Source organism: Callorhinchus milii, unplaced genomic scaffold, assembly GCF_018977255.1.
Source record: "Callorhinchus milii isolate IMCB2004 unplaced genomic scaffold, IMCB_Cmil_1.0 Scaffold33, whole genome shotgun sequence".
Taxonomy (NCBI): domain Eukaryota; kingdom Metazoa; phylum Chordata; class Chondrichthyes; order Chimaeriformes; family Callorhinchidae; genus Callorhinchus; species Callorhinchus milii.
The window spans coordinates 1,448,816-1,464,335 of record NW_024704774.1 but is presented as its reverse complement, the minus strand read 5'-3'; the positions used below and the strand labels follow the sequence as shown (position 1 = coordinate 1,464,335).

At 47.6% G+C, this 15,520-nt stretch overlaps 1 protein-coding gene across 1 annotated transcript; it reads left to right on the top strand.

The window, feature by feature from the left end:
* The first annotated feature begins 4,274 nt into the window (after positions 1-4,274).
* On the top strand, positions 4,275-14,599 carry LOC121851371 (alpha-1B-glycoprotein-like). Its single transcript, XM_042345219.1, has 8 exons — positions 4,275-4,689; positions 6,966-7,250; positions 8,517-8,801; positions 9,672-9,770; positions 10,457-10,484; positions 11,697-11,731; positions 12,291-12,331; positions 13,323-14,599. The coding sequence occupies exons 1-8, from the start codon at positions 4,632-4,634 to the stop codon at positions 13,425-13,427; spliced, it is 936 nt and encodes a 311-aa protein (XP_042201153.1). The 5' UTR covers positions 4,275-4,631; the 3' UTR covers positions 13,428-14,599.
* The last annotated feature ends 921 nt before the right edge of the window (positions 14,600-15,520 follow it).

The following is a 15,520-nucleotide window of genomic DNA, read 5'->3' as shown; positions in this document are numbered from 1 at the left end:
GTTGGCACCCGCCACTGTTCTCACCCTGCACTTTGTCCATCCCCTGTGCTTCACACCTGCGCTCAGCTATACGCTGTTCTTTCGACTCTTGTGTTCTTCCACCTGCGCTCAATGTTCTTTGCTCCAACACTCGGCTGCCCTTCTGAGCGCAATCCCCTGCCCTGTGCTCATACCCCTGTGCCCTCGCACTGTGCACAAAACTTGCGATCTGTGCTCTGTGCTCACTTCTCTGTGCTTACCCTGACTTGTTTTTCCCGCCGTTGCTCCCCTCATGGGGCAGTTGTGAGCACAGGGATCTGAGCGCAGGAAGGTGTGATTACAGGGGCTTGAGGTTTGGGCAGTAACAACAGTGGGGCGGGGGGGAGCGTGTTGAGCACAGGGGGAAGTACAGGGTCTGAACAGAGGAGGGGTATGTCAGGGTGGTGTAAACATGGGGTAAGCAAAGCGGGGAGAGAGGTGTGTGGGCGAAGAACAGAGGTTGAGTGGAAGGGGGATAAGCAAATGTTTGTGTTGATCAAAGGGGAGTGATCACTGAGGATGAACAAATGAGAGTCAGCTTGGTTGAGGAGGAAGCAAATGGGGAATGAACATTTGGCGGAGGGGTGTGAGGTGAGCACAGAGTCTGAGGATAGAGAGGTGAGCACAGTGCGTTGAGTGCAGGGGGTAAACTCTGAACATAGGGAGTTAAGGGAATTGGTGCTTGCACAGTGGGTGAGCACAGGGATGTGAGCATTTGAGAACAAATTTTTGGAGGACAGGCGGGTGAGAACTGGGGTTTTAAGAAAAGAGGAAGAGCAATGGGAGTGATCACATGGGCGGGAGTTGATAAGAGTGATCACAGGGTGGACCAATGGGAGGGAACACAAGGAGAGAATTAAGTGGGGAGCACACTGCACCGAGCGAAATGGGTTGAGCAAAAGAGTTGAGTTCAGTGGTTGAGAACAGGCGTCGCACAAGTGGATCATCACTGGGCGCATTTAAACAAAAATGTGATCACAGGGTCCAGGAACAGAGCGCACACATTGGGGTGAGCATAGCGTTGGGTGAGGGAGGTTGGTGACCACAGGTGATTGAACAAAAGAAGTTGAGCACAGGGTGAGTGCAAGGTGTGGGGATCACAGAGGGGTTTGAGCAAGAGGATGAGCACAGTGTCTGATCCCAGGGCGGGGGGCACAGTGGAGTTTGAGTGCAGGGAACGTGAGAACAGGACGTGAGCACTGGTGGGTGATAACAGGTGTGTGAATACATGTTTGTGAACAGTGCGGTGAGCAAATAGAGGGCAAACACGGGGAGGTGTGTGGGGTGGGAAACACAGGAGTGTGAGCTTAGGCGCGGGAGCGCATGATAGAAGGGAGAGGAAAGTGGAATGAAAAAGTCGCGTAAGATCACGGTACGGAGCGCAGGCAGTTGTGTGAACATGTGGGTGATCCCATGGTTTGAGCACAGGTTAGTCAGCAAAGTGCCTTTAGCAGAGGGGTGATAGCACACAGCGGTGGGCAGTGGGAGTGAGCGCAGTGCGGAGTACACGGGGAGTGGTGCAAAGAGCAGGGAGCAAAGTCGGCTGTTTAGCAAAGCGGGGTGAGCCCAGTGCGAGGTGAGCACAGAAGTGTGATTCCAGGGTCGGGTGTAAGGAGGAAAGGGTAAGCACAAGGGGCAGATCAATGCGCAGCGAGCACTAGTGGGCGAGCGTAATGAGGGCACACGGGTGTGAGCAAAGTTGGGGTGAGTACAGCTGGTTGACAAATGAGTGTTGAGCATACGGGTAAGAGAACAGTGGCTTGAGAACAGTCGGAGTGAGGTCACGCGATGTGTTGAGTGTCTGATCACTCGGAGAAGCGAATACAGCAGATGAACAGACTGTGGCAGTGAGAATAGCGTCTGTGGTGCTCACAGGAGGTAGCAAAGTGTGGGTGTTGAGCACATGGGGATGATGAAAGAAGGGGATAGCAAAGGGGGTGAGCACAGGTTGGGGATGAGCAAACTAGGGAGCACAGTGTGGGCTGTGAGCACAGGGAGGCGTGAACACAAATGCGGAAGCACAGGGGCTGTGAGCACAGAGCGATGAGAACAAGGGCTGAGCACAGGGAGGTGTGAGAAAAGAGGGTGCACAGTGGGGTTGAGAATAGAGGGTAAAGACAACGAGATGAGCACAGTACAGGAAGAGGAAAGAGGGCTAATTACAGTGGGATGAGCACAGAGGGGCGCAACGAAGGGAGGGTGGTTAGCCCAGTGAAAGTCATCTTAATTGAGGGGAGCAGGCGGGGGAAAACAGGAGGGTAATCGCAGTGTGAAAGCAGTGGAGATGTGCAAAGTAGTGAGGGATGTAGAAAGTGTACAGGATGGTGAGCACACGGTGCTGTTGAGCACAAGTTGAGTGGTGAACATTAAAGTTGAGCTTTGATGGTGCGCATAGAGGTTAGACAGTGAGCAAAATGTTTTAGCACAGAGTAAGGTTGAACAAACAGCGATCAGAACAGATATTTGAGCAAAGTCGGGTTTGCATAGGGGTCAATGAGTAAAGGATGGGTGAGGACCTTGTGGGAGTGTTGTGAACAGATGAAGAAGGCGAGAGACTGAATACTTGGAGGTGAACACAGGTGGGGGCATCATAGTGAGGTGACGACAGGCTGAATGAGCATAGTGGGGGAAAGCAGACGAGGGCGAGCACAGTAGGGGGAGCACAGTTGTGGGGCACATGGTTGGAGCGCACGGTGAGGGGCAACGAGACTGGCACAGAATGGGTGAGCACCAGGCTGTACACAATTACTCGTGCTGAATGCAAGAAGGCGTGATCTCCTGGGGCTGGGCGGATAACATTGGTTGGGCTCAGTGGAGGTGGAGAACTGGGAACAGACGGAGGGCTGAGTACCGGGGGACTGGAGCACAGTGGCAGGGGAGAGCGCTGCGGGAGGGCTAATAAGAGGGCGATCGGCTGAGTTCAGTGGGCGTGTTAGTGCGCTGAGCAATGGGGGCGGGGGGAGTGGGTCGGAGGGCAGGGGCTAATCCTAGTGGAGGGACTGAGCACAGAGACAGTGATTGAGCATAGGGGGAGGGACTGTGTCTGAGTCCAGTGTACGGGCAGAGCCGAGTGGCGGGGCTGAGCTCACAGGAAGGACTGGTCACAGTGGAACGATTGAACACAGAAAAAGGGTCTGAGCACACTGGAGGGGTTAATCGAAGGATTAGTGTCTTAAGATGGGGAGAATGGCGGAGTCTGATATAGAAGAAGAGGAGTGGGGAGGGCTAACCACATGTGGGTGAGCATAATGGCTGAGCACAGGGAGAATGCGGAGCCTCACGTAGAACCCCAGTTGTGGGGTGGGTTAAGCACAGTTGGGTGAGTATTGTGGCTGAACACCGTGGGTCATGAGACCAGGGGAATGAGCAATTTGGGGGAGAACAGTGGGTAGGTCCTATTGGGAGAAGCAATGTGGATGCTCAGTGGATGAGCACAGAGGGTGGGCGCAGGTAACGAGGGTTGAGCACAGAGTCGTGAGCTCATTGTGATGAGCACAGTGGGATGTGCTAAGCACAGGGGATGGCCCGAGAAGAGTGCAGGAGCTGTGCACAGAGGATTGCCTGCGAACAGGTGGAGGAGCAGAGCACACTGGGTGGCGCTGAGCACAGGGGCGAGCTGACCACACGGGCAGGGGCTGAGCACAAGGGGAGACGGTCAGCACAGGGGGAGGGGCAGAGCACATGGTAAGCGGGTGTGCACAGAAGGGAGAGTTGAGCACAGTGGCAGAGCCTGAGCACGTTGGCGGGATGTCTGATCACAGGGTGAGGGCTGGGCACAGTTTGAGCGGCTGGTCACACGAGGTGTCAATTCTCTGCTTCCATTGATTTGTGACTTTTGATAGACTAACAGTGACGTACTGAGGTCCTTACACCAACACCAACAAGTGACCAGCGCTGTTCATATTATGTCGGGAGGAAGTCCCAATGTGCTGAATTTCCCCAAAACAAGAGCAGTTTAAATCAATGACAAATAGTGACTATTAATTGGAAAAAAACTCAGGCTCCGCAAACAGCCGTGAAATTAATCATTAAATTAAATTTCAAATTATTTTGGAGATTCTTGGCCAAGTCACCAATAAAAATTCGCTTCTGGTTTTTAACATTGCCACGAGATCTGTAACCTCCAAATAAACAGCAGTCGTGGGAATCGACAAGACCCCGAGTTCAAAGAAATCCTGACCCTAACATCAGAGAAAATTGATTAGTTGCAACGTCTAATGAAAGACCCACATTAAGAACAGTCCACTATTTGGCCTCGTATTAAACCTCACACAGAAAATGTGTCACAGGCTGAGACTGGTCTCATTGTCTACCCTGAAGCTCACTGTCATAGTAAAGATCAGAGAGAATGCTTGTTAGATTTTCTTTATTGTGTTTTAATTTCAGATCCGCTAGAGAAACCCATCATTTCCCTGACGCCAGATTACCGGGTGTTTGTGAGAGGGGAAAGTGCTCAGATCTCTTGTTCTGGGAATTATCCTGGCAGCAAATTCTCTTTGTACAGAAGTGACAAGCTTATCACATCACAACCAGTTCCAGAGAAAAAGAAAACGGCAACATTTACCCTATCAGAGATCAGTGCAGGAAGTTATTGGTGTAATTATAGGACACACATGGGCGGAAGAGAGTTCATATCCCCAGACAGCGAGCAAGTGAGCATCTCTCTATGGGGTAAGAGCTGAGTAATATGTCAGATCATAACCTGTTTCTGTTTCCCTCACGATTCTGTGAAATCATTGTTCGCTGCCCCTGGTTTATATTAGCGTCGATCACAGGTCCACTCCCAACTCCCACCCTCATACTCGACCCCCCACTCACACACACATCTTCATTAATGTTCCAACCGCTCAGTGATACAAATTTCCATCCATTCTTCACTCTCTCCCCCACTTGCTCCCAAACCTTCTATTCCCCGTCGCCTCATACCTTATGTTCCTCATCCCAATTTAACTTCGAGTTCTCCCTCCCACACCCTCTATATTTCCCACAAACTCACTCCGACTTCCTCCCAAAAGCTCAATCCCCCCCATACCTTTCATTGACTTCTCCCTCATGTGCAGCTCTGGCTTCCTCTTGAAAGTGTCTATGCTGTGCTGGGATCCTAAACTCTAAAGCGCTCTGAGACGCCGTCCGGCGTGGAGGGCGCTATATAAATCCAAGATGTTGTTGTTTTTGTTGAATTCAATCCCGCTTTAGACCATAATTACCACCATCTCACTACCCTGTGTTAAGTCTGCTCCTAAATTTTCCGTTTGATCCCCTGCGTGTGATCTTACACTGTAGTTTAAAACACGCCTGTATGTCACATGAGAGATTCAGACTGAATTCCCGGTATCCCGTCCTTTGCTGTAGCTGTGTGTTGCCCCAATCTACGGCCACACTGCCCGCCATGGCCATGACGGTCCCAGCCGTTGCTCCCTCTCCTTCTGTGTAAAGAAACACTTGACGGGGTCTGTCCTGAACTTGCCCCTAGTATCCTTCCCATGAAGCCACATCCAGACGGGGAAAGAAGCAAATGGTCACTCTTATATGACATGAAACGTTTCCGTGTCAAAGAGAGAGTGATTGTGAGATTATCTTTTTGTGTTTTAACTCAGATTCGCTCCACAAAGCCGCCATTTCCCTGAAGCCAGATTCCTGGGTGTTTATGAGAGCGGAAAGCGCTGAGATCTCGTGTTCCGCCACATCCTCACTTTTCTTAATATTATCATAGAATTATGCTGCAAAGAAGGAGTCCACTCGGCCAGTCGTGCCTCTGCCGATTCTTCGGAACTATCTAGTCCATTGAATCCCGTTCGGCAGCGCTCTTCCTACAACCATGGACACTTGTTTTACCAAAATTATTATCTTCCTTTACTCGCTTTGTTACACGAATTTCTTTGCATTGCTCCCTTCTTCTCCACAGCTGTCTCATTCATTCCCTCCCACGCACAACCTTCCTCACTCTCACTGCTCCCAGAACTTCCATCCCACTCCCTGTAACGCGTCCACAACCTGATACCCTCCCACAACCTCATTTCCTCCCAACAACTCTTCTACTTCCTTTTCCTCCCTCCCACCCTCTCACACTCTACCATTCCTTCTACTCCTCTCTACTTCATTGCATCCCGCACCCCAATATTTTCAAAATCCTCTACTCCCATTTCACTAATGTGAAGGTCTCACTACGGAGTCCTGTAGCTCAGTGGTTCGAGCACTCGCTTAGCAAGCGAGAGACCTGAGCTCAATTCCAGGGAGGGCGAAACCTTGGGCAAGTTTCCTTACTACACGAAGAGCCTAATAATAATCCCTCCAAAACCAAAAACAATAATAAATTGTTCATTTTCAATCTACGACTGTTTGTGGGACATTGCTGTGCGCAATTGGCTGCCGCGTTCGCCCACAAATATACAGTCAATTCACTTTACAGTGTTTTCTGTGTAGCGCTTTGGGACGTCCTCCCGACGTGAAAAGCGCTATATCAAATGCAAGGATTATTACCATTATTATTACGTTTTGAATGTATCTAGATTATTTGATTCAATCCTAGCTTCAGACAGCCAGTTGAACAATCTCAAGTTCCTGTGTGTAAAGTCGATACTCCTCAATTCTCTTCTTGATTCCCTGGTTGTGATCTGATTCTGTTGTTTATATCATGGCTGAAGATCACACGATCAGTGCAGTTCAAATTCCCTTCATCCTGCCAGGTTGGAGCGCTATGTTGTCCATTTCCCAGCATCATTGACCTCCATGGCCACTCCGCTCTCAGCCGTTGCTCCCGCTCCCTCTGTGTAAATTAGTACTTGATTGAGTCTGTAGTGATGCTGCTCGTTAAACCCGCCCTCTGTTCCTGTCTCCTCCTCCATGCGGCGAAACAACCAAATGGACACTTTTGCTCTGAATTGAACCGTGATCTGTGTTACAGAGCGAGTGTTTGTGAGATTATCTTCACTTTGTTTTAATTCCAGATCCGCTCCAGAAACCGAAAGTTTCCCTGAATCCAGATTTTCAGGAGTTTGTTAGAGGGGACAGCGTTGAGATCTCTTGTTCTGGGAATTATCCTGGCAGCAGTTTCTCTTTACACAGAGACGGCGAGCTTCTCGCATCACAACCGGTTCCAGCGAATAACAAAACAGCAACGTTCACCTCATCGGAGATCAGTGCAGGAAATTACACCTGTAAATATACTAAAGTACTAGACGGCCGAGAGTTCACATCACCAGAGAGCGAAGCAGCGGGAATCTCTGTGATAGGTAGGAGATGCGTAAATTCTCAAACAATAACCTGTTTGTCTTTCGACCATTTACAACAGCTCCCGTGATAAGCATTCTTTGCACGTTCGATCAAATTTCCCTATGAACTTCCGGTGACCCATTTTTACCACTTTCTCCATACCCACACATTCCACTGCACCCCTTCTCCCAATCTTTAGCCCCTCACACTCCATTCGCCCTCCCGCCTCTCTCCCACACTGTCCCCCCCTCAGACGTTCTGCCACTTTTCAACCCTCTCTCCCGTCTATCCCCACTTAGTTGCCTCTCCCCGCTCTCATCCATCACGCCCCATTCTCTTCCACTCTCTACCTCATCTCCAGAAACCACCCCTCTCTCCCTCATTCTCTTCCTCATCTCTGCCACCTCTTTGCATCATATGTGCCAAAACGCTCTCACCATCGGTCTCCCCAAACTCTCTTACCACCCTCTTCTCCCAGGCTCCTTTTTATCGTCCTTCACGTTCCCGCTGTTCCCATTACTCACGTTGCTCCTTCTTTTCACCCATTTCCCCTCCAATCAGCCCACGCACCCCACACAAACCACTCCTGATTGTGCAGATAGCTTCCTATTGATATGGCCACTGGCAAGCTTTCCCGCCATTTGTCCATCGAGCACCACATTAACTGCCAGGGCTGCAGTTTGCAGGGTTAACAGGAGCAGAGTGCAATGAGCTGCAGATGAACCCGACTGGTGTCTGCTGTCATCATCCATGCTCTGGAATACTGCGAACTAACTAGGCTCAGGAACCAGTGTAGAGATCAATCCCCGTGTAATTAGTTCTGATATTCCGCTGTCAAACTCATCTGATTGTGTCCTGTTCAGCTGCTGTTACTTTCTTCAAAACCCTGTACTAATTCCCCTCATTTGAATGTTTTACTATATCTTGAATGTATCCAGACTAGCTGATTCAATCCTAGCATCAAACAGCGATTTCCACCATCTTTGCTGAAAAACACATGAGAGGTTCATACTGTATTCCCGTCCTGCCATCCAAGGCTGAAACTCTGTGTCTCCCCAGCTCCGCCCTCCTTGGCCACGCCACTTGGAGCCGTTGCTCCCCCTCCTTCTGTGTAAAGAAACACGAACTAGTTTCTGTCTTCTACCTGCCCCTCAACTCCTCCCCCATGCCTTGCGCCTCTTCCAGACTGAGAAACAAGCAAACGGTCACTTTTACTCTGACCTGTACTGTTTTCATGTCAAAGAGCGAGCCTTTGCGAGATTATCTTTAATGTGTTTTCATTCCAGATCCCCTCCAGAAACCCAACATTTCCCTTAAGCCGGATACCCAGGGGTTTGCCAGAGGGGAACGCGCTGAGATTTCGTGCTCTGGGAATTATCCTGGTAGCAATTTCTCTTTATACAGAAATGGCGAGTTTATCATATCACAACCAGCAACAGAGAATAAATACACAGCCACTTTTACCCCATCGGAGATCACGGCAGGAAATTACACGTGCATATATGCCACATATACTGACAGACGACAGTTCACATCACCAGAGAGCGAGAGATTGGAAGTACCTCTGCGGGGTAAGGGCTGAGTATAATCTTCCAACATTATCTGTTTACATTTTGACCATTGACAGCAGTTTCTGTTGTAACCACACTTTACACCATCGGTCATTCTTCCATGTTACCTCCTAGTGTTGGCTGCGGTGTTTGAGATTGGGCGGATATGTTCCCACGCGATAAAGCAGTTTCCAAACCAAACTCCTGAGTGATCCTCACATGGCTGACAGGATGTAAACTCTCCGTCCTTTCCAGATAGAAAGACGCTATTACTGAACCTCACTTTCATTACATTATAACGTGTTTTTATTCTGTGAGACAAGAATTGGTGAACCCAGAAATTTCTGCTAAATGTTCCTGTTATTTAACCAACTACACCACATACCTTATCATTAATCCAATGTGGTACACAAACTCTTCCTCTCTGGGGAGAACCACCCGCTCACGTTGACTGCAGTATTAAAGCCATTTGGAAGAATCCCAGCTCTGAGTGACCAATCTTCTGCGCAACTTCTTGCCGACGAGCAGGACTGTAGTTTCAATATCAATACCCTGGAATACTGCAGACACGCCCGGCTCAGGGAGTCGACTGGATACCACCAACAAATTGGGAATCGATTCCAAATTTCACTGCTTGGCGACTCACCAGTGCATCATGCAAATAGATCCTGCTAGTCGCCCCCTCCCTTTTTTTAGGGGAGGCTTTTCTCTTGAGTACAGAATATGGGAACGAGAGCTATTTTCTTTTGGAACAGAGAAACGGTTACTTTCCAGTGTTCCTTCACATCAGGAGGATACGCAAACTAACTGAGGTCTTTAAAATTATAAGTTTTTCCACCCAAATTAACACTTCAATGTCGACAAATTACTGTTTGTACATTTCCCTCCCAGTAAACTTGACCTGGCTGCACACTGAAGGACTGGTTGCGGGGGTTGTCACGGCGATAGTGATAACTGTTTTTATACTGGGATTCTGTGCTAATAAGAGACGTAAGTGGCCCTGAATATCAGTCAATATAGTGTACAAATATTGGGAATAAAATTAAGAGACAACAACGGAACTAACCTCTGCGTATTGTTAAACTTTGTTGTCAACGACTGCAGATGGGGACGTGAGAACAAAGCTACCGAACCAGTATTCGGTGTTTGTCAACTCATTTGTTGTTGGGAGTGATTAGAGAGTTCTGCGTTAGATTGATATGCCTTTGTTTACGTTATCACAATTTCCTGTTTGATTTTAGATGGTTGAGGGGTCTATCTGAACAGATCTTGTTCTGTTGCATTTTGTATCAAAATCTAATTATATTCCACTACAATTAGCAGATTATGTTTCACAAAATAATATGATATGATAAGATATTGTAGAGAATAATAACTAAAAAAAATTAAAATTGTTTATAGTGTGCATTACACAGAATGGAGACGGTTGAAGTGATGGGTCTTGGTGAGTGAGGGTGGTAGCGAGGGGCAAACCAGAAGGAATCTGGAATGCATTTTCAAGGATAGGGCCGGAGTGGCTGAAGGCACGTCTACCGATGGCGATTGTGGGGCTTGGAGTGTGGATTGTTGCCTATCAAGTGCTTTTGACGCTGGAGGAAAGGGGGGTTTATTATTTTTTTATAACATACAACCTGTACTGATGGATATTTCACACTTATTATACTCTGTACTTGCAGGTAAACAGAAAAGTCCAAGAGAGGAAAGGTCAGCACTTTTCTCCTTTATTCCATGCTCTCTCCGAATCCTTTCAGAGCAGATGGTGTGCCCACTGCAGGTCTCTGTACTAATCACATTCCGACTCTTACCCCAATCTTTTGGAAAGTTTCATTACTCCACACAGAGCCTAATAATAATCCTCCAAAACCAAAAACAATAATAAATTGGTCATTTTCAATCTACGACTGTTTGTTGGACATCGCTGTGCGTAATTGGCTGCCGCTTCACCCACAAATATACAGTCAATTCACTTTACAGTGTGTTCCGTGAAGCGCTTTGAGACGTCCTCCCGATGTAAAAAGCGCTATACCAAATGCAAGGATTATTATTATTATTATTGCGTCTATGCTGATGCTCGCACCCCAATGGAGCTCCCCAATTTAATCCCATTCCCAGATCTGTCCCCAGATTATCTGTACTGGTCATCACTCCAACACTCATCAGCAAGAATCGGAGGGCAGACCAGATATTGGGAGCAATGAATCCGTCCACTCAGCTACTGCTACTCTGTAAGACAAATCCCTAAAGTGTTGGGTGGTCTTAACTCGATAAGCAGTGGCAGGTTCCCAGACAGAGCTCCCAGGAGCAAGCTCTGGGGTTTTAGTTGGTAGGACACCGTCAGTTAACGCAATGTACACTTCTTTGTCGGCAAACTCTGATTGTTGCCAGCCCGTGGCTTGTGCTCATGGTGATCAGTTTTGCAGATTTACTGCTCAATCATTAGAAACTAAGGAATTCCCATGTGTAGGAGGCATGTCTGGAATTCATCCTCTGGTGTGGATACTAATAACAATGTTGATGGATTTCCAAGGTCAGACACCTGATTGCCACCCCGAACCCCACCCGCCTAATCCAACACACACACAAATTTGTGTCCACGGGCTGTCTGACACACAGAAACCTGTTACCACGCTCCGCCGTTTAATCAACTTTTGAGCTCACCTTCTGGCAAATTTCCGGCAGCCTTCCCAACTGTAGCACCAGAGACAGCGACAGCACAACAGGCGGCCATCGACCCCATGTGTCTGTGATGCATCTTCAAGTGTAATTCTGTAAGTGCCGCATCCGCGTCCTTCCCCCAGATGAGAGATAATAGTTGGTGGTTATCCGGTGACAAGTCCAGTTTGGAGCTCTGTGAATATTATCAGCAAAACAGCAGTGAATTTATCGCTATCTCCTCTCTATTTGTTTTTTTCTCAGGAATGCAACCACGGACCCACAAAACGACGTCACATGTGAGTAATAGTTGTCCTTGGTTTGAGCCCAGAGGGAAAGTAGCTGATGAGAAAGGGACCTGGTCAGCCATGTGCCAGACGCCCACATATCAAGCGGGAGGATTATTATTTTAGTAGTAGTAGTAGTATAAACTTAGGTCACTTCTGCCTGTTCAGGTGGACATTAAAGATCCCACGGCGTTATTCAAAAAAGAGAATTTGTCACTCCCGACCAACAATCTCTCTCTGGCCAACAATCGGTCAAAAAAATATCGTTCACTCACTGTGTGTGTGTGCATTTGTGGGGATACTGGGCACGTGCACCTGACGTTTTCCACTCACAAAGTAAACAGCAACTGCTCTGCACCATGAATACCATGAAACCCTTTGCGTCTCTTGAGGTCATGATAAGGTGTTATCAAATGAAATAATAATTAACATATCACTGTTCGCATAATAATTATGAATGTCATGATCATTCATAATGGTTCAATTTATTCATTGATATCTTCAATAATACTAAGTAGCCGTGAGTTTATTGAATTGTGCTGGTGATAAATCCCGTTTTCGTTTGTTTTAGACGCGACGCTGGGATTAGGTCCACGCTCGGTCCCTCCAGCGGTGAGTAGTCACTGGATCATTGACCATGTATCAGCCCAACTCAACCCTGTATCAGCCTTGCTCATGCCCCTCTTCAGCTCAGCGTAACACTGAGTCAGCCCGGCTCAGCTGTGTCAGCCTGGCTCAGCCCAGCTCAGACGCTATGTCAGTTTCGCTCAGGCCTTCTACTAACATGGCTCAACACTGCTGGTGCTCTTCGTCACTCTGGCTCAGCGGACAGCACTCTCGCCTGAAGTAGAAATTCATGTGTTTATCCCCAATGTCAGGACCTTCGCAATACTGAGAAAGAGAAGGGAGAATCTCCCATTATCCTGGCCGACAAATTGATTTCGTTCATTTCATATAAATCACAAGAATCCTTGCATTCGCAATACATAATTTTACATGACGGGGCTGTCTTAAAGCGCTTCACAGGATTTACCGCATATAGGAATGACTGTGTGTTTACAGGATGTTTCCTTGCAAAACTTGGCTGCTGCTTTTCATTTTGGATATAAAGTTCCTATGATTGATTATAATTGTTGTAAACCATTTTGAGCCGTTCTCGCACCGTGAAAAACATGTTTTTTTTGTATGTGTCTGTCTATCTATATGTGTGTCTGTCATTGTCTGCTTGCCAGTATTTGCGTGTCTCTATGCTTGCGTATTTGTGTGTGTGTGTATGTGTCTGAGTGTGTGATTTTTGTGTTTGTGCGGGTCTGTACGTCTGTTTGTTCTACATAAATTTTACATGGAAATAACGCCATTCACCTCAGGGGTAACGTTTAATACAAGATTCTATCATAACGTTGGCTCCTATTAACTTACTAGTGGATATATCCGGGATCAATTCCCACTTACAGAAATCCGCGAATGAGTGGGAGGGGGTTCGGTGGGTGAAGACAATCAGATATCGGAGCTGTGAGTCGGCGAGTTCGGGTTGGTGGGGCTGGCGGGAGTCGGATATCTAACTGATCTTCAGCAGATGTGCTGATTTTTTGCCTGTTTGCAGGACGCTGAGATCATCTACGCCAATCTGGCATTAGGAAACAGGAATGAGATCGGCCGCGAAGCCCGGGAGAACGATGGTCCTGTCTACGCCACAGTCAGGGTTTAATGCAAAGGCCAGTGGCCATGAGTTGTTTTTCTCCTCGCCCTATCAACTCATCATCACTTATATTGATATCCAGCTTCAGTTTCACTTCAATGGGGCTCTCATTTCTCCTGTCTCCATGACGCAGATAGAGACTGAGTTAGAGACTGAGATAGAATGAGTGAGGCAGAGACTGAGTAAGGGAGAGACACTGAGTCCGAGACTGTATGAGAGAAAGGTAAAGGGAGACGGAGTGAGGGATAAAGATACTGAATGTGAGGGACGGTTTGAGAGATTCAGAGAAGGACTGAGACAGGGAGAGAACTTCAGTGAGACAAAGTGAAAGAGAGTGATCGAATGAGACTGAGTGATTGAATGAGACTGAGGGAGATACTGAGTGAGTGACTGAAAAAGAGAGACCGAGAGAGAGAGAGAGACTCAGTGAGAGTCAGAGGCTGATGCAGATATTGTGTGAGAGGGCAGATGGAGAGTGCGTGTGGGAAATAGCGGGAGTGACAGGATGTAATAGAGAGAGAGGGGAATACAGTGATTGTGAGAGGAGTAGACTGATAGTTTTGATTGAGAAACAAAAGGGGCAGGGAGTGTGGGTTTTGTGAGAGAAGGAGAGAGTGATTGAGAGAGCGCGTCTCACAGAGAAAGAAACAGTTGTGCCACAGAAGGAAAGAGACGGGGGAAGAAGTGGGAGATTGAGATCGGGAAGAGTGAGAGTGTGACTGAGAGATAGATTGTGGTGGAGAGGTGGCTGGGGGAGAACGAGGAGGTAACATGGAGGAAAAGAGTGTGAAAGCGGCGAGAGAGTGTGTGAGTGGCGATGGGGTGGTAAAGATAGTGAATGAGAGAAAGTAACCGAGAGACGCCGAAAGATGAGAAAATAGTACGAAAGGACAGAGAGAGGGAGAAAGACGGGGAATGTGTATGAAAGTAGAGAGTGATCGTGCATAGCTGCAGCTTTAATAGATGTTGATGTAAGGGCCTGTGTTATTTAATCAGAATGAATTGATGGGAAGTAAAGCAAAAGCGATTCCTATATCAAAGGCACAATATTGATGCGATTAACCAATTGCAGTGAACTTCACTAACCCGTAGTAAGTTTTAATTTGATTTGATGAAATGTACCATTTTGATGATGCATAAGCTTGCTAATCCTTTATTAAATTTTACAACTTCAAAGGAAATTTGTATCAGATCATAATTGAACGCAGGATCACCTATTATATAATGCCTTACCATTGGCAAAAAATAGCCTGAAAAAATCTCTCAGCCTGAGAACGTGCGAATCACACAGACCATCCTGATGTCAAACAAAGGTAGAATGAAAACAGAAGCTCTCTACGCCTCCTCACTATACCTACACTGAGTTCAGTCACAGCTGGTCACCATGGTGTTAGTGCTGAGCTGGACACCATGGTGTTAGTGCTGAGCTGGTCTTCATGGTGTCAGTGCGGAGTTGAGGATAGTGAGAGCAACTATCGCTTCTCTCGCTCAGTGACTGCAGCCACTCGGACTCCATTGCTCGCGATTACAGCCACGTCGCTCAGTCAAATCAGACAGCAAAACAGCCGCACAACAACAACAACTTGGAACTTTCTGGCACCCCTCAAGCAAGATAGTGACCCTGAGAGTTGGGGTCAGGGGCAGACGAGGGCTGTTTCTTAATTCATGTCTGTTATTTTCAGCGTTATACAAAGCGGTCACGAACGCCAGCACTGACATTCAGTGGCAGAAGTGATAATGCTCACTCATGCTACCAATGGCATTGCAAATTGTCACCTCCTGCTGAATATCTTCTCACATTTCCGCCGCTATTCACCCCTTCCTCCACACCTTCGAACCTGTACACCACATTCCTCTCAAATCTATCATGTGCAACATGAACCCAAACAACTGTTCCCTTGAGGACGTCAGTTCCGGATACCCTCAAGGCGGCTCGCCAACAGGTAACCCTGACAAATGAGCTCTTTGCAAATCCAAAACCATTAACTGGGAAAATGCCCCTGTGGATTGGGCAGCTGAAGACTTCAGCAAACAAATAGTATTTTACATTGTCGCGTTCCCTCGACAAAAGAGCAGGTCTTTTGTTTACTTCGGGCTAGCCG